The sequence below is a fragment of the Cucurbita pepo genome, chromosome 16 (genome assembly GCF_057944985.1).
Source record: "Cucurbita pepo subsp. pepo isolate OVF chromosome 16, ASM5794498v1, whole genome shotgun sequence".
Taxonomy (NCBI): Eukaryota; Viridiplantae; Streptophyta; class Magnoliopsida; order Cucurbitales; family Cucurbitaceae; genus Cucurbita; species Cucurbita pepo.
In genome coordinates this window covers 2092051-2117511 of record NC_141813.1, presented here as the reverse complement: position 1 = coordinate 2117511, position 25461 = coordinate 2092051, and the positions used below count along the sequence as shown (strand labels likewise).

Below are 25461 nucleotides of genomic sequence, written 5' to 3'. Positions count from 1 at the left end.
GTGGGGCCCACTAGATGTTTTATTTATTTATTTATTGTACCCTACCATTTCATTCCACCTGTCCTCTTTATTCTTTTCAGTCCTTTGACTCCTCTTATTTATATATATTTCTCTTCCATCTTTTAAATTTACAATTCCGCCCCATCCCCCCGCTTCCCTCCCAACTCCAATTGAAATGGAGGGGTGAGATTGCAATTAAAATTAAAAAAAAAGGACCAAAACAGCAAAAGTAGAAAAGTATTGAGGGTGGGCCCACAATAATAAAAATGATTAAGAACCACTCGATTCCATCTCACCAACCCGGTCAACCACTGCCCGCTGCCCGAGAATAAGAACGTTAAAGAAAGAAGTCCCGAGTCAATTGGCTCCCTTCAATAAATAATTTTAATTTTTAATTTTTAATTTTTAATTTTTAATTTAGTTTCTCTCTCTTCACCAACTCCCTTAGGTTGGAGATATATATTTCTCTCTCTTCCCACCAACTCCCACCCTTCAATCATTCCCATTCTCAATCACTGTGTTTGGAGCTCTCTCTTTCAATGGGAAGATCTCCTTGTTGTGAGAAACAACACACCAACAAGGGTGCATGGACCAAAGAAGAAGACCAACGCCTTATCAACTATATCAAACTCCATGGCGAGGGCGGTTGGAGATCTCTCCCGAACGCTGCAGGTCTGTGAAAGATTCGAATATCTCGACTTTTAGTTACTGTATCGTTTCTCATCGTTTATGATTGAATTAACAATAGGGTTGCTTCGGTGTGGAAAGAGCTGTCGGTTGAGATGGATCAATTATCTACATCCTGATCTCAAGAGAGGAAACTTCACTACGGAGGAAAACGAACTCATCGTCAATCTTCATAGCCTGCTCGGTAACAAGTAAGTGTCAAATCACGAGGTCTTATGCCTAAAAGTTAGCTAAACTTATGAGATTACTGGTTCTAAAGTATATTAAGTCCTGGATTATAGTTTACCATATATATCATATTTGACTCTTTATTATAGACGGAGTGGTTTACCATATATATCAATCTCCATGGTCGGGTAACAAGTACGTGATTAGGTCTTATATCTAAAAGTTAGTTAAGGTTCTGAGACTAGTGGTTAAAGTATATTTAGTCCTGAATGATAGTTTACCATATATATCATATTTGACTCTTGATTATAGGCTGAGTGGTTTACCATATATATCAATCTCCTTGGCATGCTCGGTAACATGTAAGTGTCAAATCACGAGGTCTTATGTTAAAAGTTAGTGAAGGTTCTGAGATGACGGGTTCTAAAAGTATATTTAGTCCTGAATTATAGTTTACCATATATATCATATTAGTCCTGAATTATAGTTTATCATATATATCATATTTGACTCTTTATTATAGACTGAATGGTTTACCATATATATCAATCTCCATGGCTTGCTCGGTAACAAGTGTCAAATCACGAGGTCTTATGTCTAAAAGTTAGTTAAGGTTCTGAGATTACGGGTTCTAAAGTATATTTAGTTCTGAATTACAGTTTACTATATATATCATATTTGACTCTTTATTACAGGCAGAGTGGTTTACCATATATATCAATCTCCATAGCCTGCTTGGTAACAAGTAAGTGTCAAATCACGAGGTCTTATGCCTAAAAGTTAGTTAAGCTTTTGAGACGACTGGTTGTTAAGTATATTTAGTCTTGAATTATAGTTTACCATATATATATCATATTTGACTATAGGCGAGTGGTTTACCATATATATCATATTTGACGCAAATATCGAATATTTTGTATTCTATTACTGTTTAACCAGTTTTTATTATACACAAATATCTTGTATCGGTTTTTAGCAAATATTCTGACTAGTGATTTGACGGGATGATTATAATGACTATCAGGTGGTCTCTAATTGCGGCGAAACTACCTGGGAGGACGGATAACGAGATAAAAAACTATTGGAATACGCACATCAAACGAAAGCTATATAGCCAAGGGATCGACCCGCGAACCCATCGTCCATTGGTCAATAAAGGAAGTACTTGTTTGACGAGGGAGGTGGAAGATTCAAACAGCAACAGCAGCGGCAGCTGTTTGACGACGGAGGTGGAAGAAAAGCCTGAGCTGAATCTCAATCTAGAGCTCTCCATTGGCCTTCATCCCCATGACCCAACCACCAAAAGCCCCGGCGGCGGCGGCGGCGGCGGTGGCGGCGGTTCCTGTTTTAGTCCAATTTTGAGCACCACTGACAGAGTTAGAAACGGAAACTTCCTCCTCCAACCCCATCTCTTTACATGTTACACATCGTCCACTTAATATTTTATATAAATTGTTAGCACATTTTCATTTCTCAGATTTTTGTAATATATATGCTTATTATATGGTTTATTAGAGGTATAATATATGATCTATATATAAAATATTTATCATGTGATTAATCCAATTCAAACATAGCTCAACCGGTAGAAATACTTAATTATCATTTTAAAAGCAAATCGTTCCATCACCACAATTTTGCACGTGTTCTTGTCCAAACTTAAAATTTTAAAAAATGATTTTTTTTTTTTTAATTCGTAGACAATAATGATTCAGTTGTTTAGACCATTTATTCAATTTTTATGTACTGCCAGCAAAAACAGAGTATATTTTAAATGTAATAATAAATTTGGAATGGATTGGTTCAGTTTAACTCAAACTAATTTCAGGGAAATCTATGAATTGTGAGATCCCACGTCGGTTGTGGAAATCTCTCCGTAGTAAACGCGTTTTAAAACGTGAGGCTAACGACGATATGCATTAGGCCAAAGCAAATAATATCTAAATCAGTGAGTTTGGGCTGTTACAAATAGTATCAGATGCAGATACTAGGCAGTGTGCCAGCAAGGACGATGAGCTCCAAAAGGTGGATTGTGAGATCTCATATCGGTTAGAGAGGGGAACGAAACATTTCTTATAAGGGTGTGAGAACCTCTCCCTAGTAAACGTATTTTAAAACCGTGAGGCTGATAACGATACGTATCAGGCCAAAGCGAATAATATCTATATCGGTGAGTTTGAGCTGTTACAAATAGTATCAGATGCAAATACTAGGTAGTGTGCCAGCAAGAACGATGAGCTCCAAGGAGGTGGATTGTGAGATCCCATATCGGTTAGAGAGAGGAACGAAACATTTCTTATAAGGGCGTGAAAACCTCTCCCTAGTAAACGTATTTTAAGACCGTGAGGCTGACAACGATACGTATCAGGCCAAAGCGAATAATATCTACATCGGTGAGTTTGGGCTGTTACAAATAGTATCAGATGCAGACACTAGGCAGTGTGCCAGCGAGGACAACGAGCTCCAAGGAGATGGATTTTGAGATCCCATATTAGTTGGAGAGGGGAACGAAACATTTCTTATAAGGGTGTGAAAACCACTCCCTAGTAGACGCGTTTTAAAACGCGAGACTGGCGGCGATATGTATCAGACCAAAACGAATAATATCTACATTGGTGAGTTTGGGCTGTTACAAATAGTATCAGATGCAGATACTAGGCAGTGTGCCAACGAGGACGATGAGCTCCAAGGAGGTGAATTGTGAGATCCCATATTGGTTGAAGCAGAGAACGAAACATTTCTTATAAGGGTGTGAAAACCGCTCCCTAGTACACGCATTTTAAAACCGTGAGATTGACAATACGTAACGAGCCAAAACGAATAATATCTGTTATAAATCCATGAATTAATCCAATTTATAAAGTTTTCATTTATTTGAATCAAACCAAACTTGACCGATCGAGATTGATATCTTCCCTCGAACGAATTTGGTCTATAATGGGAAGTGATGGAATTGTTCAACTACTTTCATTATAACTATGAGGTATAAATGGTTGTTTCCATTAGAAAATATTGGTCCAATTATGATTGATATTAATGAAGATGATATCAGCAAAGGAAAAGGCATATCTTGCTACCCCTATCAAGATTTTAGGCCCCAAGATAGTGTCACCTATAGTAAGTTTCAACCACACAATTCATTAAATATTAATGGAATTGAAGTTTGAAAAGACATAACCAATATATTTGAAATCAAATTTCAAATATGAAGCAACCAATATTAAATGACATCAAAATGTTGACTTTCAAAATTGTGACATTTTGACCAAGACGGTTCTAGATGGTTGAACAAAAGACGACGAGACATGAACATGTATATTAGATATATTAAATAAAATATATGTTTTAAATTTGAATGAGATTTAAAATTAAAGTCACCCGTCGTTGATGGAGAAACACGGGAACAAAAGACGATGACTTGGAGACTCGATCAAAAGTATTTATGATGAAGAATATGTGTGATGGACAGTTTGGTGAAGTAATCTGATCAAACGATTGATAGGTGGACATTTGGTGATCGACTATTGCTATCAGCTATTGGAAATTAAGGGTGTACATGGGTTGGACGGAGTAAATTTTTGGAACTAACCTAAAAGTTCGAGTTGATTGGACTGACAACCCAAATAACGTGAAATAATTTCACAACCCAACCGTCTATTTTTTAGTTAGCTTGGGTTGAGTTGTCGGACTATTCTGTAATTGAATTTGTATTTACTGTGTCGAGCATAGATCTACCACGATTTTCCTAAGCAGGTAATTGGATGTGTATTTATTATTCTACACACGGCCTACACATGTGAGTATGGACCCATCAGTCGATTTACACACCTCTTGGGCCCCTTTCTTGGTCGGGGACACGACCTACACGTGTGAGTATGGACCCATCAGTCGATTTGCACACCTCCTGAGCCCCTTTCTTGGTCGGGCTAGCATTCTCTAGTGCTGTTGCAGGACACCGAGTAGGAATAATGACCGTCGCAACATTATGATAAAATATAATGATATTCCTTGTAATGTACGTATTCGTACCATTATAAAAAAAAAAAAAAGGGTATTCCCCGATGCTTGAGGTTCGGAATATTTCCTATTGTACACATTTGCTCAATTCTCTTAATAACCCTAATTCATAATCGGTTGACCTTCTCTCTTGCAGTTGAGTCTTTGCCAGAATTCTCGAGCTTTCTAGTAATGAAAGCGTATTAATCAAACTCGCCCATCCTCTTTCAATTTGAATTTCCAAATCAGGTTCCAGCTACGTGTCCTTTAGACCCTTTTTACTCATACAAGGATTTCAATCCTTTGCTCTAACCAGCTGAGCTACCTGAACCACTTTTTTAAAGTCCGTTTTCTTCGATCGTTACCATCATTAAATCCAAAACTTTCTGGACCTCTATTCAACAAGGTCAACGAGCTCGACCAACTTTAATGAACCGTCCCTACTCAAAAGCAATCCGAACAAGAGGATGTGACCAACTTTATTACCATCCCTAGAATTGGACATATACAAAATGTTTTGAGTTCGTATGGTAAACCTACACCAACCGTGTGGGCCCATACTTAACTCCCATTAATGCCCATAACTTGACGGACAACTCAATTTTAACTTAATTCCAATACTGCCCCCACCCAATTTCTAATTTTTTTAAAAAATTAAATAACGGATTAAAATATTTATTTATTTATTTTTAAATATATAATTGAGATTTTAAAAAGTAACCCTCCAAATAATTAAAAATTATTTTAAAAGTTGTTCGTGAATAAATAACTAAAAATAATAATTATAAATATATGTATATATATTTGTCTTGCGTTCTTTAATTAACAACCAATTAACGTAAATAAGGTTTAAATTAATTTAGTTTTAAGGGAATTCACGAACCAACCTAATCATGAATTTTTTATTTGTTTGAACTCCGATGTAAGTTTAAAACAGAGTCTAAATAAGTATAGATTAAGTTAAATGACATCTATTTTTTTTTAACACGGATTATATATATATAATTTTTTTATTATTTAATTTTAGGATTTAAAAAATTATGTTTTTTTTACCTTTTTTCTAAATAAAAAAATTGAATTTTAATTTCAAAAACAAAAACAAGATATAATTTTTTTTTTTAATTTGTGCTTGTTTTTATGCTATTTTTGGTAAATTTTAAATTTTAATATATTTTAGAAATAGAGAATTAAGCAAGAAAAACTAAAAATAAAAAGCTTAATTAAAAAATAATAATGAATAATATGAAACAAAACCTAAATAATAATAAAAATTAACAATAAAGATTCGCACCGCTACTTCTAGAGCACATGAAATTAAAGTCAAGATCTCGTTTAGAACTTACCGCAAACTTCGTTGGAAAATTCCCAAATCACCAATTGAGGAAGAACTAGTCAGAGACTCAAATTTCCACAAACCCTAAACCACAAATCAATTCATCTCTGTTCTTTCCATCCGATTTCTGTCTTTAGGTATGCTTCTTTTTCTGCTCCTCTTTCGTACTTTCATTCGATACTCTCAGATTTTTTCAATTTCTTGTACTGATTCTTGTTGTTTTTATTGTTTTCCAGTGTTCGAATTGTTGATTCTCAATTTCCAGCTTCTGATTCTTGTCATTTTTGCGTGCAATGATCCCCCGCCCTGTTCTTCGCATCTCGGTTTCACTCAAATTTTAGGTTTCTTCGTTGGTGATTTCTTTCTTTACTTTTCATTTCCTTCTGCTGTCTCCAAATTGATATTTAGTTTGTCGATTAAGTGCGATTTGAGAGTTATGATGGAAAGAATTTGTCGATAGCTTTCTGTTTTTGTTTACAAAACGAGTAAAACTATTGTCACAGATTTACTGTTTATGAACAGCTATTTTAGTAGTTCTAAAGACCTGTTTGGTGCGATTTCCAGATTTTTGAAGTTGTTTTTTGCTCATTAATGAGATGTCTTTTAGTAAAACAGTTTGTCATGTGAACATTTTAAGGAAAATACTTTTGCTTAACATTTTTGGAAGATTGGAAGAAGTAATTATTTAGTGGTTAGAACATTAAAGTGACTTTAAAGTATCGTTATGATTCTTAAAATCATTTTGAAAAGCGTTTTGAATGAGTTAAGAACATTTGTTATTATTTCAAAATTCATATTGAACTCACTTAATATGAAAGATGAACAGTGTTTCTTGGCTTTTGAAAGATGATTTTCAACATTCTAAATACTTCTGATATACTTAGAAGTGTTTAAAATTCAAACCTTTAACCTCTTAGTCGAAGATATATATTTTATGCTTGTTGAATTATGTTCATGTTGGCGTGTTTGAAGCAGCTTCTTCTAAGATTACTCAATTAGAACAAATGCTTGCTACTCTTAGACATTATTCTGAAGTCACTCTCTCCAACTTCGAAAGATGAAAATACAGAATCTCTTAAATGAACAATCAGGATTGAGTTTGTTCTAAAAAGTCAGTCCCTTAGCCAGTCCTCAGGAGCTTAGTGCATCCTAGGGATCATTCACGCAAAAATGACATGAATTATAGGTCGGTTTAGCAAAGACATAATCATTTTAAGGGAACTAAGGCCAGCGGTCTTCTATTTCGCGTATGCATTTCATACACAGGCAAAAAACGATGGAACAAGGTTTGCTCGAACTCTTATTTAAGTTAAATTTACTTCTGCATTTCATAAATAATGGAATTCTTTCATTTTCCCCTTGCATTTTTTCCATATTTAGATTTCAAGTTCTGTTTCTCCTTGGTTGGGAGCTTTCTGAAGATGTTTAGACAATAGGTTGAACGGATGGACGTTCATTAGGAACCTCCATTCGTTTGTAATAATCTTCTAAAAGTAGTTTGGGGAAGTTCGACTCTAATTAAACAAACTAAGGATGTTCAACATTCTAAAAGTAGTTTGCGTAACGACTTTACTGGGACAGTATTTGTTCTTAGGTTGTACATTTGTGTCATTGAGTTCTAAAAGTAGTTAGCGGTACATGTTTTCATTTTTTGTTATTGAAAGCATAAAAAATAACTTTCAAGAAGCCCAAAAGAGTCTGGAAAATAGACCTTCGAGTTTTCGAAGTCATCGTGTAACACGATATTGATTGTTCAAATCCTCTAGCCAAAAGATTTACTATCTAGGGTCTAGGGATATTGAACGGAATCCAGTTTGCTTGAACAGCATGTTTGATCTGCTTGTTATAGAAGTTCTTTAAGGTTACTTCTGCACTGCATCTGTTTAGCTTTGCAAACACATCAGTGTTTCAAAGATGCTCTGTTTTTAATAAATGTATATGCTTTCACTTTGAGTAGCAAAATTGGGGTTTAGTTTTTCACGGTAACGGTTTATTATCCCTATGCTATTTTCTTTCATCGTATGATTAGCGTGATGAAGATGAATGTTTTTCTCAATGTTCTTGCGTGATTTGAAATGCATTATAACTTTTGAGTTTACTTGTTTATCAGACCTGCATATTGATCCAGTCTTTTCAACCCCTTTCTTGATTTACAGATACTTTGGTTGGTGGTGGATGCTGTGTTTTTGCTCATTGCCACACCGTAATGATGAGACGAGAAAAGAGGTAAAGAGTCTCTACGTCGTTTTAACATGATATGATGAAAGTCTACTTAGTCATTTCACCTTTGGAATCTACGAAGTTCATTGTAAAAAAGAAATTGTATATTGTTCAAAACCGACTAAATCGACGTGAAACAATGTTGACTCTTTTTTAAAACACGTTGGGGAACAAATAAAACTCTGCTTGATAACTAATCATGTGGTTATGGTTTTTTGTTTTTGAAAATAAGCTTATGAATACAAGAAACTTATGCTCTCTTTTAGGGGTTTTCATTAAATAGAAGAAAATTGGTGTTGCCTCCAATCATATTGAATCTGTGATTGGTCACCCGATTTTAGAAAGTTTCAGCTTGCCCAGGGGAGTTGTTTATGGAAAGAACTTGCAATCCTACCCTACTTGAAAAAACAGAGAAAAAAAGGTAATCACCTTTTATCTGATATTATCCTATTTATTACATCACCGAAGTTAGGTGTAATTTGTTTTATTTAAATTTATGTTATTTATTTTCTGCCACATTGTTTTAATGACTCTATATTAAACAGGTTAGCCCATGTTCGCGTTATGAATTATTATAAATGGACCCTGATTTTAATAGAAACTAAGGTCATTACAGTTGGTACCAAAAACCTACCTCAACTAGGGTCATTACAGTTACTGGAGCTAGTCTACAAAGTAGGCTCATAATGCTTCCATGACCCTTTTTGATGCACTGTCGTTGTTAGGTATACCTAAGGCTCAAGACGTTTTCATGAACATACCTTACGGCAACGGTGCATCAGCTGTGGGGTCATGGAAATATCTTGAGCCTATCTCGTAGGCTAGTCTACAAAATTTATAGACCTAGACTTCTAGTACCAATTGTAATGATCCTAATTTCCTATTAAAGTCAAGGTCTCCACTTTATATATAACATATCTAAAATGTTTGAAAAAAATTCATTTAAAATATTTTATAATGAGTCCATGGACTTACACATCTAGAACTATGAAATATAAATATCATGATTCCAGGAGAGTGAAAAGAGCACAACTTCAAACTCTTTCCACAAGTGTTCGTGGGATTCTATAGATAAAAGTGGGTGACGTAGTTTGCTCACACTCATTCTTGACAGTCATCATCATTGAAAATAAAATGAAGATTTGCAAGCGGTGATCATAAGGTTTGACTGTGTTGTTCAATTTAAAAGTCTAATAACATAGATACCTTAGTATTGGTAAGTTGTAGAGTTACTAGTACATGAATTTAGGATAAACGGGCATGAAGGCGACGAATAGACGTCGAAGATACATTCAATGATTGAATTGGTGGAATAGGTGGCAATCAACAAAGCCCGGAATCCTAATGGTTGGAGTTATTGTGAAGTGTTTGATAATCTTAATAATAAGATATAACTATTTTGATGGAACATGGAGTATACAGAGTTTGTCCTCCAAAGAAATATTTTATTGTGCAAAACATAACGTAGGTAAACAATATGTTCATATTACTTGCAAAAATGATGCCAAAAACTCTCCCCGGCTTTCAAACAACTCTTGAGCCAATCACTCACAAACCTTAGACGTTGTCTTGTTCTTCCTCTTTATCATATCTTCTCCTTCTTTAAAACGCTGCCGCCGTGCACCGCTTGCATCATCCTGTGCCACCATCGCCCATGCTGTACTCACCGCCACTGCACGTCGGATGACCACCACCAGTTGCCGTTGCGCATCCGACAGCCACTGCCAATCACCCACGTCGCTGTCGTCGAAACCACTATTTGAAGGAGTAAATGGTGAGTTTTCATGTGGTTTGTTCATTGAGTCCAGTCTCGACTTTGTATGGACCATACCTATAATGTTTACCTCTAAATCGAGGTACAATGCGCCAACCAACAAAGTTACAACATGGTTTCCTTTTTGGATAGTTGGGATTGGACTAAACCATTCGATGCAAAGCGAAGAACCTTTCCAGGGCTTGACATGCCGCGAATCCTCTTGAAAGAGAGGGGTGCTATCGAGAAGGCAGACACAGGTGGTGCATGGGTGTCGCTCTTGCTGTAAGGTGTTGGGTTAAGTCTCGCAACGAGCGCAACTCTATATTTAGTTGCCAAACGTTGAGGTTGGAACCCTAAATAGACTGCTAGTGATAAGGCGAAAGAAGGTAAAGACGACGTCAAGTCATCCAGCCTCTATTCACCCTATTTTAGAAAGTTTGAGGGTTTTGTAGTTGTCTGTATGTATGGAAGGAACTAGCAATCCTAACACATTTGAAAAAACAGAAAATCACTTTTATCTCATATTATCCTATTCATTTTAGAGAAAAATAAATATTTTTTTTCCTTAAAATAATACTCTACTTAGATCATAACCTAACAAAAAGTAAAGATTTGATAAGAAGCATAGGTCTCGAGTATTTCTTAAAATACTCGAGCTACATTCTACTCCCTTACTACATTGCGTTGATGGTCATGAGACCGACGTTAGGGTATATGCATTCATGTAGTTTTTGCGCATTTTAGATATGTTATGTATGTAGTGGGAACTTAATTTTAATAGAAAATTAGGGTCATTACTCGTTTGTACTAGAAACCTACCTAATTTCAATAGGAAATTAGGGTCACTACAATTATTAGACCTCGTGGTTTATAAATTTTGTAGACTATCCTGTGATCTAGGTTCATGATTTTTCCATGGCCCCCCTTCTAATGAACCGTCGTTGTCAGGTATGTCTAAGGCTCAAGATGTTTCTATGGACATACCTAATGGTAACGACGTATTAGCACGACAACGATACATCAACAATGGGGCTAGTCTATGAAATCTATAAACCTAGATCTTTAGTACCAATTTCCTATTAAAATCAAGTTCTCAACTTCATATATAACATATCTAAAATGCGCGAAAAAATTCATTTAAAATGTTTCATAATGAGACTATGGACTTACTCATCTAGAACTATGAAATATTAATATCACGGTTCCATGAGAGTCAATAGAGCATAACTTCAAAATATTCGGGACGGAGTTCATGGGGTTCTATAGATGAAAAAAGGTGAGAGTGTTGATGCGTACTTTGCTCGACACTCAACATAGAAAATAAAATGAAGATTCATGGTGAAAACATGCAAGTGGTGATCATTCAAAAAAATAATGTCACACCCGCAAGGGCTAAAATGCCCCAAAATGTGATGTAGGGGATATGACTGGTTGTCACTTCTTCCTACCCTGAGTTATAAGCTATTTAAGCCCGGTATTCGTTTCTTGCTTATAATCATATAATGTTGATTTCTTCAATTCTTCAAATCGGTTTCCAATGTATTTCATCGCTCACGTTTTCTAAACCTTTTCTCGTAACATGACTCGAGGTCCGCACATATTCCAACGTTGTCCGCAACATCCGAATTCTCAAGGCTGACTTGTTCACTCGGCTAGAACAAGTGCTGCACAATCGCTGTCCTGAGATCAATAACTTCAAGGTTTGACTATGTTGCATGTTCAATTTAAAAGTCTAATAACTTAGATATCTTAACCATTGATAAGTTGTGGAGTTACTAGCACATGAGTAGAGGATGAACGGGCATGAAGGGGATGAATAGACATTGAAGACGACATACAATGATAGAATTGGTGGAATAGGTGACAATCAAGTTCATGGAGCTTTTCAAGGAAGTGTAAAAGAAGAGGTAGATAATTATTTAACAAAGCCACAATTGAGTGTTAAGGACATTTATGAGTGTCAAATTGTGTAGAGAAGATGTCTGATTTATTGATTCACTGACATATCAATCATATGTGGTAAATATGAAACTATATTTTGATTGAGCCTCAACTATATCAACTGTACTCGAACTATTAGATAATCATAGTTGGTAATAACATCACTGTTCTTATTGCTATTACAAAACTGAACATGAGCTTTTCATCTCATACAGCTCCTTGAAGGCCATAAAGAAATCTAAGGAGTGTGTCGGGATTATTTATCTTAATATGCCATTTTTGTAGAAAAGTATAGGATAAAAATTTGTGAAGTGTTTAACAATTGTAAGAATGTATGTAAACAAAATGTTCATATTACTTGCAAAAATTATGCCAAAAATCGCCTTTGCTTCAAAAACTTTGGAGACAATTCTTGCTTTTGGCCATGCATATACGAGCATCTAACTTTTGAGGATTTAAGAACGTTGCATTAATATGCAAAGGTGGGTATCATTCAAAATATGCTTGAAAAATCAAGAAAAAGATGCTATGTTCCCTCGAGTCTGTTTTCAATAGTAAAAAGAGGTATTAAGTTTTTATTAATAATTGATAAAAACCTTGTTCGGAGAGAGACCAGACTTTTTTTCCGCCAAGCTAATGATATTAGTAGACAATTTATAGTAGTAGCATACGCTCTCCAATAAAATATGTTATTCAGTCACAAGTTTTTTTTTTTTTTTTTTTTTTTTACCAAGCTCATGATAGTAATAAACAATTTATTGTAGCCTACACTCTAGAATAGTTGCAAGAATATGACAATCATGAACAGAGTTAGAAGCTTGTTTTCTAGTCAGGGATCAAAATCTAACCACCCGCATGACAATCACGAATACTTGCACTTTAGTACAATGATTTGTAAATTTGGACTTGCCAAAAATCTTGAGGTTAACCCGTATGCAAAATTGAAGATTAAAAAAAAAATATATTTATTTAGTAATTAAAAAGAAGATTTAAAACATTTACGCCCTTGCCTAATTTACACTATTGTCAAGGATCAAACCCAGGTCAACTAGGTGACAGGTAGGAATACTTATCAATATGCTACAATGATTGGGCAGGGATCTAACCCTAGTCACTGTCATGATTGGGAGAATACTCACGAGTATACTACAAAAATTTCTTAATTTTATTTACCATGGTACTATAATGACTTATAATCTTTCGGTGTTGCGGTTCTGGTAGGAATGGAGAGTTCACGTCTCACAAGTTTTTTTTTTTTTTTTTTTTTTTTTTTTTTTTTTTGTTTACCAAGTTCGTAATCGATAATTTATTGTAGCCTGCACTCTCCAACAAAATAGAATAGTTGCAAGAATAGGACAATCATGGGAGAGTTAAAAGTATGTTTTTTGGTCAAGGATCGAAATCCAATCATCCGCATGACAATCACGATACTTACACTTTAGTACAATGATTTGTTAATTTGGGTTTGCCAACAATCTTGGTGCCAACCCGATATAAGCAAAAGGATAAACGTAGCAAATATTTGAGTCACCCGCATGACAGACGGGTTTACTTACCACTATACCCAATGACTGGGAAGTGATCAAACTCTAGACACCGTCGTGACTGGGGAATACTTACGAGTATACTACATACACTTCTTAATTTTAGTTACCAATGTACTACAATGACTTATAATCTTTCGTTGTTGCGGTCCAAGTAGGAATGGAGAGTTCACGTCCCACGGGTTTTATGTTTTTTTTGTTTTACTAAGCTCATGGTAGTAATAGACAATTTATTGTATCCACACTCCCCAACAAAATAAAATAGTTGCAATGATAGGACAATGATTGACATAGATAGAATATATTTTTTGGTCACAGACCGAATCCAATCACCCGCGTGACAATCACGAATACTTACACTTGAGTACAATGACTAACAATCTCGAGGTCAACCCGATATAAGCCAAAGAATAAAAGCAACCACGTGACAATCACGAATACTTACACTTTAGTACAACGATTAACAATCTCGAAGTCAACCCGATATAAGTCAAAGGATAAAAGCAACCACGTGACAATAACGAATACTTACACTTTAGCATAATGATTTGTTAATTCGAACTTTACAAAAATCTCCAGGTCAACCCGATATAAATCAAAGGATAAGGATAACCGCAACGCAACGAATATTCTTCAATAATGAAATTGAAGATTGATAAAAAAGAATATATTCTTAAATAATGAAAAAGAAGATTTAAAAAATTAATGCCATTGCCGAAGATCGAAGCCAGGTCACCCGAGTGACAAGCGGGAATACTTACCAATATACTACAACGACTAGGTGGGGATCAAACCCAAGTTACCCTCATGACTCGGGGGAATACTTACTACAAAGACTTCTTAATTTTACTTACCACAGTACAACACTGACTTATAGTCTTTCGGTGTTGCCGTTTCTTGCTGGAGTGGAGAGTCCACGTCTCATGAGATTGTTTTTTCTTCCAAGCTAATGGTATGAATAGATGATTTATTGTAGCCTACACTCCCCCAACAAAATAGTATAGTTGCAAGAATAGGACAATCATGGACAGAGTTAAAAGTATGCTATCTGGTCAGGGATCGAAATCGAATCACCCGTGTGACAATCACGAATACTCACACTTTAGCACAATGATTTGTTAATTTGGACTTGACAAAAATCTCCAGGTCAACCCGATATAAATCAAAGGATAAGGATAAACGCAACAAATATTCTTCAATAATGAAATTGAAGATCGATAAAAAAAAGAAAATATTCTTAAACAATGAAAAAGAAGAATTAAAAAAAATTAACGCCGTTGCCGGGGATCGAACCTAGGTCACCCGCGTGACAGGCGGGAATACTTACCACTATACTACAACGACTAGGTGTGGATCAACACAAAGTTACCCTCATGACTCGGGGGAATACTTACTACAAAGACTTCTTAATTTTACTGCACTGACTTATAGTCTTTCGGTGTTGCCGTTTCTTGCCGGAGGGGAGAGTCCACGTCTCACGAGATTGTTTTTTCTTCCAAGCTAATGGTATGAATAGAAATCCACCACACCTAAATGGGGGTGAGAGTTCTCCTATTTATAATCATTTACAATACAGAAATATGGTAAATTACAAATAATATGGAAATAGCAATAAAAGAAAGGAATAATAAATGAATACAATATATTTGCCTTTAATAAAATGGCAAATATGGTAACCCGTAATATAAGGCAAATATCTAGATATTTTCCTGATAATGAACGGTCAACTATCCTTAACACCCCCCCGCAAGCTGAGCGTCAGATTTGAACGAACGTGAAGCTTGGATCTGAGAAATTCAAAGAGAGGTCCAGAAATACTCTTTGTGAAGATGTCGGCAACTTGGAGATGAGATGGTACATATTGTGTGCGAAGTTTGCCAGCGATAACAAGTTCTCGAAGAAAATGATAATCCAGTTCAACATGTTTGGGCCACTTGTGAGAAACGGGATTAGAGCTCAAAAAAATAGCACTTTTGTTGTCACATAAGAGTAAGAGCTGCTGTGAAATAAGGACTTTGAGGTCATGCAAAAGATGCGTAACCCAAAGAAGTTCAGCAGCAGTTGTGGCAAGAGCACGATACTCAGATTCACAGCTGGAGCGTGAGACAGTAGGTTGCTTTTTGGCACTCCAAGAAACGAGATTGTTACCAAGATAAATAGAATAGTCGGATGTAGAACGACGAGTATCGAGACAACCAGCCCAGTCAGCATCTGAATAAGCGACTAGCGTACTGGGAACAGTGGATGGACGAAAGGTAAGACCAAAGTGGAGTGTTCCTTTGACATAGCGAAGAATACGTTTGACAGCAAGAAAGTGATCTGCAGTAGGGGCATCCAAGAATTGACTGAGAGAATTGACAGCATAGGCAATATCTGGATGCGTAATAGTCAAGTACTGAAGGGCGCCAACAAGAGATCTGTAGAGAGTAGGATCAGAGAAAGGAGAACCATCAGCAGTCAGGTGTTGAGAAACAACCATGGGAGTGTGAACTGATTTGCTATCGAGCAACTGAGCACGAGTAAGAATATCTCGAGCATATTTTAACTGACTAATAAAGAGACCATCAGGAGTGGGTGAAGCTTCAAGACCAAGAAAGTAACTGAGAGAACCCAAATCTTTAGTAGCAAACTCAGAATGAAGCTTGCGAGTAAAACTGTCAATAAGAGATGAGTTGTTGCCGGTAACAATAATGTCATCAACATAAAGAAGCAAATAGATAAGGTTAGATTGCTGATGAAAGACAAAAAGGGACGTGTCAGCGCGACTGCAAGAAAACCCAAGTGTGAGAAGAAATGAGCTAAAACGCTGAAACCAAGCACGAGGAGCTTGCTTTAAGCCATAGAGGGCTTTCTTTAATAGACAAACATGAGTGGAAAATCGAGGATCAATATACCCAGGAGGTTGTTCCATATGAACACGTTCAATAAGAGTTCCATTGAGAAAGGCATTCTTGACATCAAGTTGTCGAAGGGGCCATTTATTTGTGACTGCAATAGAAAGCACAACATTGACAGTGGTAGCTTTGACAACCGGACTGAAAGTGTCAGTGTAGTCAAGACCAGGAACCTGAGTATAACCTTTGGCAACAAGACGAGCCTTGAAACGCTCGACGGATCCATCAGGAAAATATTTAATACGCAACACCCATTTAGAGCCCACGATGTTGGTGTTGGCAAGGCGAGGAACCAAAGTCTAAGTATCATTTTGTTGTAACGCTCGAATTTCTTCATCCATGGCAGCCACCCAAGCAGGATTCTTAGCCGCAGATTTGAATCCTTTTGGCTCAGTGGATGCAAGAAGAGCAGAAAGAAGTCCAGATGAGCCCAAAATACCAAGATTTGCTGGATGACGAATCTTGAATATACCAGCTTTGGCTCGTGTGATCATAGGATGAGTGCCCAAAGAAGAGAAATCAACAGGAGGTTCAGTAGAGGTCGAATTTGAAGTCGAGGGTGGCAAAGTGGAACCTGCAAGAGAAGTATCAACCTGCACAGACTCATCTACAAGGTCAGAACAAATATCACACGGGGATGAACTGGATCGTGGAATGTGCGGTGATGAAGTGGTAGGGGGGATGAATCAATATGATGAAGATGTGGTTCCAAGAAATTTGAAATAGGAATAGAGGAAAGAGGTTGGGCCTAGGAGCTAGGGATAGCAGGAAAGTGAGTTTCATCAAATTGGGCATGACAGGTGTATATAGCTTAGTGGTGGTGGGATCAAGACAGCGAAACCCTTTAGGAGCAGGACTATAACCTAAAAAAATACAAGGAATGCTGCGGGGAGAAAGCTCGTTAGGCATATAATCACGCAAATAAGGATAAACACGACAACCAAAGGGATGAAAATTGTCATAATGTGGAGTGTAGCCATAAACGAGTTCAAAGGGTGACTTACCTCCAAGAAGTGGAGTAGGCAACCGGTTGATAATATAAGCTGCAGTAATGAAGGCGTAAATCAAAAAACGAGGAGAAAGATGAGAGTGAAAGAGAAGGGCCAAGCCAGTCTCAGTCACATGCCGATGTTTTCTCTCAGCACGACCATTTTGAGCAGGTGTATATGGACAAGAGAGTTGATAGTGGATGCTAGAATTACGTAAATGAGTTTTGAAACAATAGTAAATTTGGTACCACCATCGCTTTGAAATACCTTGATACGAGAAGAATATTGATTTATTGTAGCCTACACTCCCCAACAAAATAGTATAGTTGCAAGAATAGGACAATCGTGGACATAGTTAGAAAAATGTTATCTAGTCAGGGATCGAAATCGAATCACCCGCGTGACAATCACGAATGCTCATAGTTTAGCACAATGATTTGTTAATTTGGACTTGACAAAAATCTCCTGATGGATAGAGTTAGAAGTATGCTATCTGGTGAGGGATCGAAATCGAATCACCCGCGTGACAATCACAAATACTCACAGTTTAGCACAATGATTTGTTAATTTGGACTTGACAAAAATCTCCAGGTCAACCCGATATAAATCAAAGGATAAGGATAAACGCAAAAAATATTCTTCAATAATGAAATTGAAGATCGATAAAAAAAAAAAGAAAATATTCTTAAACAATGAAAAAGAAGAATTAAAAAATTAACGGCGTTGCCGGGGATCGAAATCGGGTCACCCGCGTGACAGGCGGGAATACTTACCACTATACTACAACGACTAGGAAGGGGATCAGACCAAAGTTACCCTCATGACTCAGGGGAATACTTACTACAAAGACTTCTTAATTTTACTGCACTGACTTATTATAGTCTTTCGGTGTTGCCGTTTCTTGCCAGAGTGGAGAGTCCACGTCTCACGAGATTGTTTTTTCTTCCAAGCTAATGGTATGAATACCCGATTTGTTGTAGCCTACACTCACCAACAAAATAGTATAGTTGCAAGAATAGGACAATCATGGACAGAGTTAGAAGTATGCTATCTGGTCAGGGATCGAAATCGAATCACCCGCGTGACAATCACGAATACTCACACTTTAGCACAATGATTTGTTCATTTGGACTTGACAAAAATCTCCAGGTCAACCCGATATAAATCAAAGGATAAGGATAAACGCAACAAATATTCTTCGATAATGAAATTGAAGATCGGTAAAAAAAGAAAACAATGAAAAAGAAGAATTAAAAAATTAACGACATTGTCGGGGATCGAAACCGAGTCACCCGCATGACAAGCAGGAATACTTACCACTATACTACAACGACTAGGCGAGGATTAAACCAAAGTTACCCTCATGACTCGGGGGAATACTTACTACAAAGACTTCTTAATTTTACTGCACTGACTTATTATAGTCTTTCGGTGTTGCCGTTTCTTGCCAGAGTGGAGAGTCCACGTCTCACGAGATTATTTTTTCTTCCAAGCTAATGGTATGAATAGACGATTTATTGTACCCTACACTCCCCAACAAAATAGTATAGTTGCAAGAATAGTACAATGATGTGTTAATTTGGTATGCGTAGATCAAAGGATAAGTAAGAATAGGACAATTATAGAGAGAGTTAGAAGTATGCTATCGACAATTATAGAGAGAGTTAGAAGTATGCTATCGACAATTATAGAGAGAGTTAGAAGTATGCTATCTTGTCAGGGATCAAAATCGAATCACCCACGTGACAATCACGAATACTTACGATACAGATCAAAGGATAAGGATAAACGTAACAAATATTCTTAAAGAATGAAAAAGAAGATTTAAAATATTTATGTTGTTACCAAGGATCAAACTCAGGTGACCCGCATGATAGGTAGGATTACTTACCACTATACTAGAACAACTAGAACAACTAGGCATGAATCAAACCAAAATTACCTTCATGACTAGCGGGGAATACTTACGTGTATACAACAAAGACTTCTTATTTTACTTACCATAGTATCACAATCACTAATTGTTGCAAGAGCAGAAGTATGTCATCTAATAACATATCAAAATTGAATATCAAACTTACTATACTAAAATGATTTGGTTGATTTGGACTTGTGGAAAATATCTAGGTCAACATTTAAAAAAACAATGTGACCGATAGGAATACTTACCATTGTACTACAACAAGAATACTTACCACTATACTACAACAACTTGCCAAGGATCAACAAGTCTCGTTCATGACAAAGGAGAATACCTAGTAGTTTACTACAAAGATATGCTAATTATACTTGCAGCCGCATGACATGTGGGAATAGTTACTGTAACGCTAGAAGAGAAGAAAAAAAACCGTCTGTGCGTTCCCCGAGACGAGGGAATCTTAAAAGATATTATGACTGAAGCCCATGATACATGTTATACGTTCCACCCTGGAAGTACGAAAATGTATCAGGATCTGAAAAGATACTATTGGTGGTCCGGAATGAAGAGGGACATAGCAGATTTCGTAAGCCGTTGCTTGACCTGCCAGCAGGTGAAAGACCCCGAGGCAGTGCCCAGCAGGATTGCTACAGCCCCTGAACATTCCTCAGTGGAAATGGGAAGCAGTCTGTATGGATTTTGTCTCGGGTTTGCCAAAGACAAAGCACGGTTTCAACGTCATCTGGGTAGTTATAGACCGACTGACTAAGACGACCACTTCATTTCAGAAAAGTCTATATAACGAGTGGATCGGTGGGCTTAGTTATATATCAAGGACATAGTACACCTGCACGGGGTACCAGTGTCCATAGTATCAGACTAGGACACCAGGTTCACCTCTTAGTTTTGGAAGAGTCTTCACAAAGCACTAGGAACTCAGTTGAGGTTCAGTACAACGTTCCATTTTCAAACGGACGGACAGACCGAAAGGCTGAACCAGATTTTAGAGGATATATTGCGAGCATGTTTCTTAGATTTCTCTGGGTGCTGGGACGAACATTTGCCTTTAATGGAGTTTGCCTACAATAATAGTTATCAAGCGACTATCCAGATGGCACCCTTTGAGGCACTGTATGGACATAGGTGTCGAACACCGGTGTTTTAGGAAGAGGTAGGCACGCAGCAACTACTGGGACCAGAGTTGGTTCAGGTCACCAACGCAGCGGTGCAGAAAATAAAGCAGAGGATACTCACCGCACAAAGCCAACAGAAAAGCTATGCAGATGTGTGTAGAAGGGACCTCGAATTTGAGGTGGGTGACCACGTGTTCCTGAAGGTAGCCCCTATGAGGGTGGTGTTGAGGTTCGGAAAGAAGGGGAAATTGAGCCCAAGGTTCATAGGCCCGTTCAAGATTTTAGAAAGAGTTGGGGTTGTGGCTTACAGAATTGCCCTACCACCGAACCTTGCCGTCGTGCACAATGTGTTCCACGTATTCATGCTGCAAAAGTACACTCTAGACCCTACTCATGTTATTGAGCATGAGATGCTTCCTCTTTGGGAAGATCTGTCTTACGAGGAGAAGCCTAGCAGAATTTTGGCTCGAGACACTGGGCGGTTGCGCAACAAAGATATTCCCTTGGTAAAGGTCTCATGGGGTAACCACCGTGAGGAAGAGGCAACCTGGGAACGAGAAGAGGACGTGAGGAGAGCTTACCCCGAACTCTTCCAAGAGATATCCACTTTCGGGGACGAAAGTTTCTAAGGAGGGGAGAGTTTGTAACGCCAGAAAAAAAAAAAAAAGAAAAAAAAAAAAGCTAAGTCAACTGAGGGATAAAACATTTTTGCCCCTCTAGCCATAATAGGGGTTTAAAGAAAACCCTGTCAAATCTCCTGTAAAGGAAAAGAGAGTTAGAGAGAAAATGGAGAGGAATCAGCCGCGAAGTTTATCGGACCATGTCGAAATCCACCTTCAGACGAGACTTGTACAAGGACTAAGAGGCTAGTGAGGCCAACACTCCGTCAGGATCCAAGAACGTTTCACGAGGTAAGGTTCTGAACGACATATTTCAGATCTAAGTTTTTTCTATGTGTATCGAGTCCTAAAATGCTGATAATTCACCTAGGAACAACTCTACGCACGATCTGTGAAGAAGTTTGGCCGACACCTCAACTCGAAGGCGAAGATTCGAGAATCGTTCGAGAACGGTGAGCAAACTTTCGACGCTCTTAACTCATCCGGTAATCAAGCAAAAAATTAGAAAAAAAATACTAGGACGTAGCCCGTAACACGATCTAGAACTTTTCCAAAGAAATCATATCAATTCGATCTACAAATTGAAAGATATGAAAATCGGAAAGGGGACACTGTGTTTCAGGTTGGAGAGTATAGAGAAGAAGAAGAAAAAAAAAAAGGTCGGCCGGCGAGCGGCGGTGGGCGGCGTGACACGCGCCAGACACGCATCGACCATCAGCTGGAGCAACGCAGCTCCAGCGAGGCGACGACACGTGTAGCCTGCAAAGCCGAGTCGAATCGCAAACGTGAGCTGAGCTGAGCCGAATTGGACCGGCCGACCCGTGACTGCGCAGAAGCTGCTGTGGGTGGAAGGCGCGCGTGCGGCCTGCGACTGGCGCACTCCCACGCGCGTGGCCCTCGCACTCCTAGTGCACTGCCGGCGCGTGAGCGCACGTGGAACGGCCATTTTGGCTCGTTTGCCCTCTGTTTGCCCAATTTTTGTCCCGGTTCTAATTCTAATACTATTTTTACGTTAATAGGGACCTAATTTAAAGAAATCAGTATTTTTGGACACCTCACGGGCAAAGAAATGCTAGCAAAAAGGCACGCATCAACCAGGTAAGGAGTTGGTCAATCATGCTCGAACATGTACTTATTCTAAGTGCTTATTTATTTTCTATCGGTATCTATGGATTGATCACGAGCCGAAATATGGTTAGGGCCCTTATGTGTCTTGAGCTTATACTGAATGCAGTTAATATGAATTTCGTAACATTTTCTGATTTTTTTGATAGTCGCCAATTAAAAGGGAATATTTTTTTAGGAAAAAATACTTGTAGGATTCGCTTGGATTGCATGCATGCTAGTAATTTTGCTTCAGATTAGCTCTCCATGTAAAATATTAGTCAGATTGATTGTTATGATTGTATTGGGTGAATTATCTGAGTGTTGCTTGTATGCTTTAAGCTTCCGCCGTACATATGCATGCGTTTAATTTATATTGGAATTGTGTATTCCGCGTTCCGGGTGCTTGATGGATCAATTCGCCCCATTGAACGTGAACTTCGTGTTCTGGGTGCCTTATGGAGGTCATCGCCCCGTTGAGCCGGCATGCATAGTTTGCATCAATTATATATTGTGATGTTAGAAGACGGTTGCATGCACACTCTGTTAATTGCTAGGGCCCATTTTTATGATAAGCTTAAGGGATTACTGTTAGGAGCGATATGTCGCTCTAGCCAGACTTAACTTTCCCCTAGGAACTTAGCGGATTACCACGACAACAAGGTACCTCAGAAGTGTTCATAGATTTCTAGTGTGAGAACGGTATCTATAGCTTCGTGAGAGGACCAAGGGTCCCAGATCAGTCCTTGTTTCTCTTAGTCATTTCGCATGGGAAATGTGTCCCCACGTCGTACAACCCATTAGCTGCATGGGAACGGGTTGGGGTCGCGCCCCCCATAGGGTGACTATATGGGCTTAAGGGTATTCAGCACACCCCTAGGCTAGACACCATGTAGTCCCAAATAGCCATGTAGAAGTAGCACCTCATAGAGAGATACCAACCATATTAACTTGGCGTAAGGAACCCCTAGGTGTCTAATGAAAGGACGATGAACCGGTGAAACCCAATGGGCAATCTCCAAGGGACTAAGATTAGAACCAGATGTCCTAGAACCGAATTATGAAACCGTGGGAACCTCTTAAATTAGGATGCGAAGAGAGCCTACAAGTAGGTGGCTTACTGAATATAATTTTTATACTCATCCTTGCTATGTTTTCCTTTTTCAGGAGCGCGAGGCGTCGGTCAAGGGCGGGCGTGATGGAGGCGGGGATTTGTCACAGATGAACAGGTTGTCCCGGGGCGTCAGTCCAGTCTTTATTTTGTATTTACATTCTTTCAAAATTTATTTCCAAACTATCATGTGTTCTATTTGTTTGTCGTTAAAAAACTTTATTGGAATTTAAAGATTTTCTCTATTTCATATTTAAATCACTTTGTGCATTTGTGTCTTGTCATTAGTCACGGTTCGTAGTAAAATATTGTGTCGTGACAAATTTGGTATCAGAGCAGTCAGGTTATAGGTCCTGTAGACATTTAGGATAGAGAGTCGTGTCCTCTGTGACCTTGCTCGTCAAACACATGCAGCTCACGACCAGATGTTCTCACATGATGGAAACATAGAGACAAAGGTTAAGCTAGTATTTATAGAGTATACCATGACCGACTATGGCATTATAATCGCACATTACCTAGGAGATGTGCTACGAATGAATTGTAACCATAGTTCCTTTTATCTATTGTGGTAGATAATGGCACCAAAGAGACGCGAACCATATGTAGGGCCCAGACCCCGAAGGGGAAGAAGAGAGGAAGTTCAGGACACCTCGGTTCCAACACCTGAAGTGGAACAACCTGAATTTCAGGAGAAGGTTGGGGATATGCCTCAAACTAGCGAGGGGACAGTACCACAACCATCAAGAACAAAAGACGCCGAAGGAAGGCCAAGGCTCGAAGGCTGCTTGATACACCCCCTACTACTCCCTTCTCCGAGGAGGTCCCATCAGGTCCAACCCCGTGTACAGCAGTCCCACTAAACCAGCCGTTAGCCATGCCCACAGTAGAGATGTTTCAGACGTTCATGATGACCTCGATAGAAAATCAGGCTCTAACAAACCAAATGATACAAACCATGATGGCTAATCAGTCAACAGGGCAAGGGGGCAAAGATTCAGGGACTATGACTGTGGAGTCCCGCTACTTAAGATATTTCCTGAGGCATAAACCGTCTTCCTTTGACGGAGGCAAGGTGGATTCCATTGCCGCTTAGAATTGGCTAGAGGCCATAGAAACGGCCTTCCACTTTATGAACTGCCCGCCAAAGTATGAAGTCCATTGTGGGACGTATATGATGAAAGGAGAGGCGCACTTCTGGTGGAAGGGTGCTCAGAAGACCATTATACCACAAGAAGAGTTTATTACTTGGTGTCAGTTTAAAGATGCGTATCTCCACAAATATTACCCAATCACTGCCAGAGTGAAAATGCAGACAGCATTTCTCAAACTGAAACAGGGAGATAGATCAGTGAAGGAATATGACTTGGAGTTCAATAGGCTAGCAAGGTTTTTTCCAGCCTATGTTAGTTCTGAGGAGTTGAAGGGCAAACGATTTATCGCTGGCCTAAGGGAGGAACTAAAAGGGAATGTGGCATCCCAGTCATCCTTCGTCTATGCGAAAGCCCTTCAAGTGGCGACCCTGCTCGACGCGTCCCGCACCGACAAGCAACAGTTGGGAACAGCACAATCATCCCACACTACAGCCTAGGGAAAGGGGACAGACCCTAGCCACCCCAGAACTGGTAGACTGCCCCGTGGCCGCACTGATAAGCGAAGAAGAGCCCCGATACGGAACATGACCCTTTGTCCTAACTGCCGGCGTGCTCACACGGGGGAATGTAGAGCAGGAACAGGCACTTGCTACAGATGCGGCCAGGTAGGGCACTTTGCAGTGGATTGCCCTTAGAGAAACGATCAGCGTGTCAACCGGCCTGCAGTACAGCATTAGAGGGGCCAGGGTGCTTAACATCAGCAGGGGCGAGCTGTAGCCCATGCAACAACAGCTAGGCAAGCTGACCAGCCTCATGCAGTTGTCACAGGTACGCTACCCATATTTGGCCATCTTGCTTTAGTATTGTTTGATTTGGGTTCAACGCAGTCGTTCGTATCTGAGGAGTTTGTAGAGCTAGCACACCTAGAGAAAGAACTTTTAGAGATTACCCTA

General features: G+C 38.6%; 2 protein-coding genes and 1 long non-coding RNA gene across 4 annotated transcripts; all 3 read left to right on the top strand.

Annotated features, from left to right (window-relative positions):
- The first annotated feature begins 478 nt into the window (after positions 1 to 478).
- LOC111776970 (transcription factor MYB8) lies at positions 479 to 2405 on the top strand. The gene is made up of 3 exons (XM_023656399.2): positions 479 to 672; positions 749 to 878; positions 1880 to 2405. The coding sequence occupies exons 1-3, from the start codon at positions 540 to 542 to the stop codon at positions 2292 to 2294; spliced, it is 678 nt and encodes a 225-aa protein (XP_023512167.2). The 5' UTR covers positions 479 to 539; the 3' UTR covers positions 2295 to 2405.
- A 3726-nt stretch (positions 2406 to 6131) lies between these two features.
- Positions 6132 to 10745, top strand: LOC111776712 (uncharacterized). Of its 2 annotated transcripts, none has more exons than XR_002812281.2 (4): positions 6132 to 6321; positions 6421 to 7470; positions 8341 to 10178; positions 10311 to 10745. It is a non-coding gene; the product is annotated as an uncharacterized LOC111776712 (long non-coding RNA). The 2 variants fall into 2 exon arrangements; XR_015412138.1 differs by lacking the exon at positions 10311 to 10745 and having other exon boundaries at positions 6137 to 6321; positions 8341 to 8825; positions 8950 to 9557.
- A 9224-nt stretch (positions 10746 to 19969) lies between these two features.
- Positions 19970 to 21208, top strand: LOC111777740 (uncharacterized). The gene is made up of 3 exons (XM_087118740.1): positions 19970 to 20136; positions 20235 to 20520; positions 20612 to 21208. Exons 1-3 carry the CDS (start codon positions 19970 to 19972, stop codon positions 21206 to 21208), a joined length of 1050 nt encoding a protein of 349 aa, XP_086974866.1.
- Positions 21209 to 25461: the final 4253 nt, after the last annotated feature.

What these genes read in the sequence shown, in the direction of transcription:
- LOC111776970 (XM_023656399.2), top strand. Translation starts at nt 540, where the DNA reads ATGGGAAGATCTCCTTGTTGTGAGAAACAACACACCAACAAGGGTGCA. An exon ending in ATCTCTCCCGAACGCTGCAG is followed by an intron (nt 673 to 748) that starts GTCTGTGAAAGA and finishes AATTAACAATAG; the next exon opens with GGTTGCTTCGGTGTGGAAAG. An exon ending in CATAGCCTGCTCGGTAACAA is followed by an intron (nt 879 to 1,879) that starts GTAAGTGTCAAA and finishes AATGACTATCAG; the next exon opens with GTGGTCTCTAATTGCGGCGA.
- LOC111777740 (XM_087118740.1), top strand. Translation starts at nt 19,970, where the DNA reads ATGTATCAGGATCTGAAAAGATACTATTGGTGGTCCGGAATGAAGAGG. An exon ending in GTGGAAATGGGAAGCAGTCT is followed by an intron (nt 20,137 to 20,234) that starts GTATGGATTTTG and finishes ACTTCATTTCAG; the next exon opens with AAAAGTCTATATAACGAGTG. An exon ending in GAACATTTGCCTTTAATGGA is followed by an intron (nt 20,521 to 20,611) that starts GTTTGCCTACAA and finishes CCGGTGTTTTAG; the next exon opens with GAAGAGGTAGGCACGCAGCA.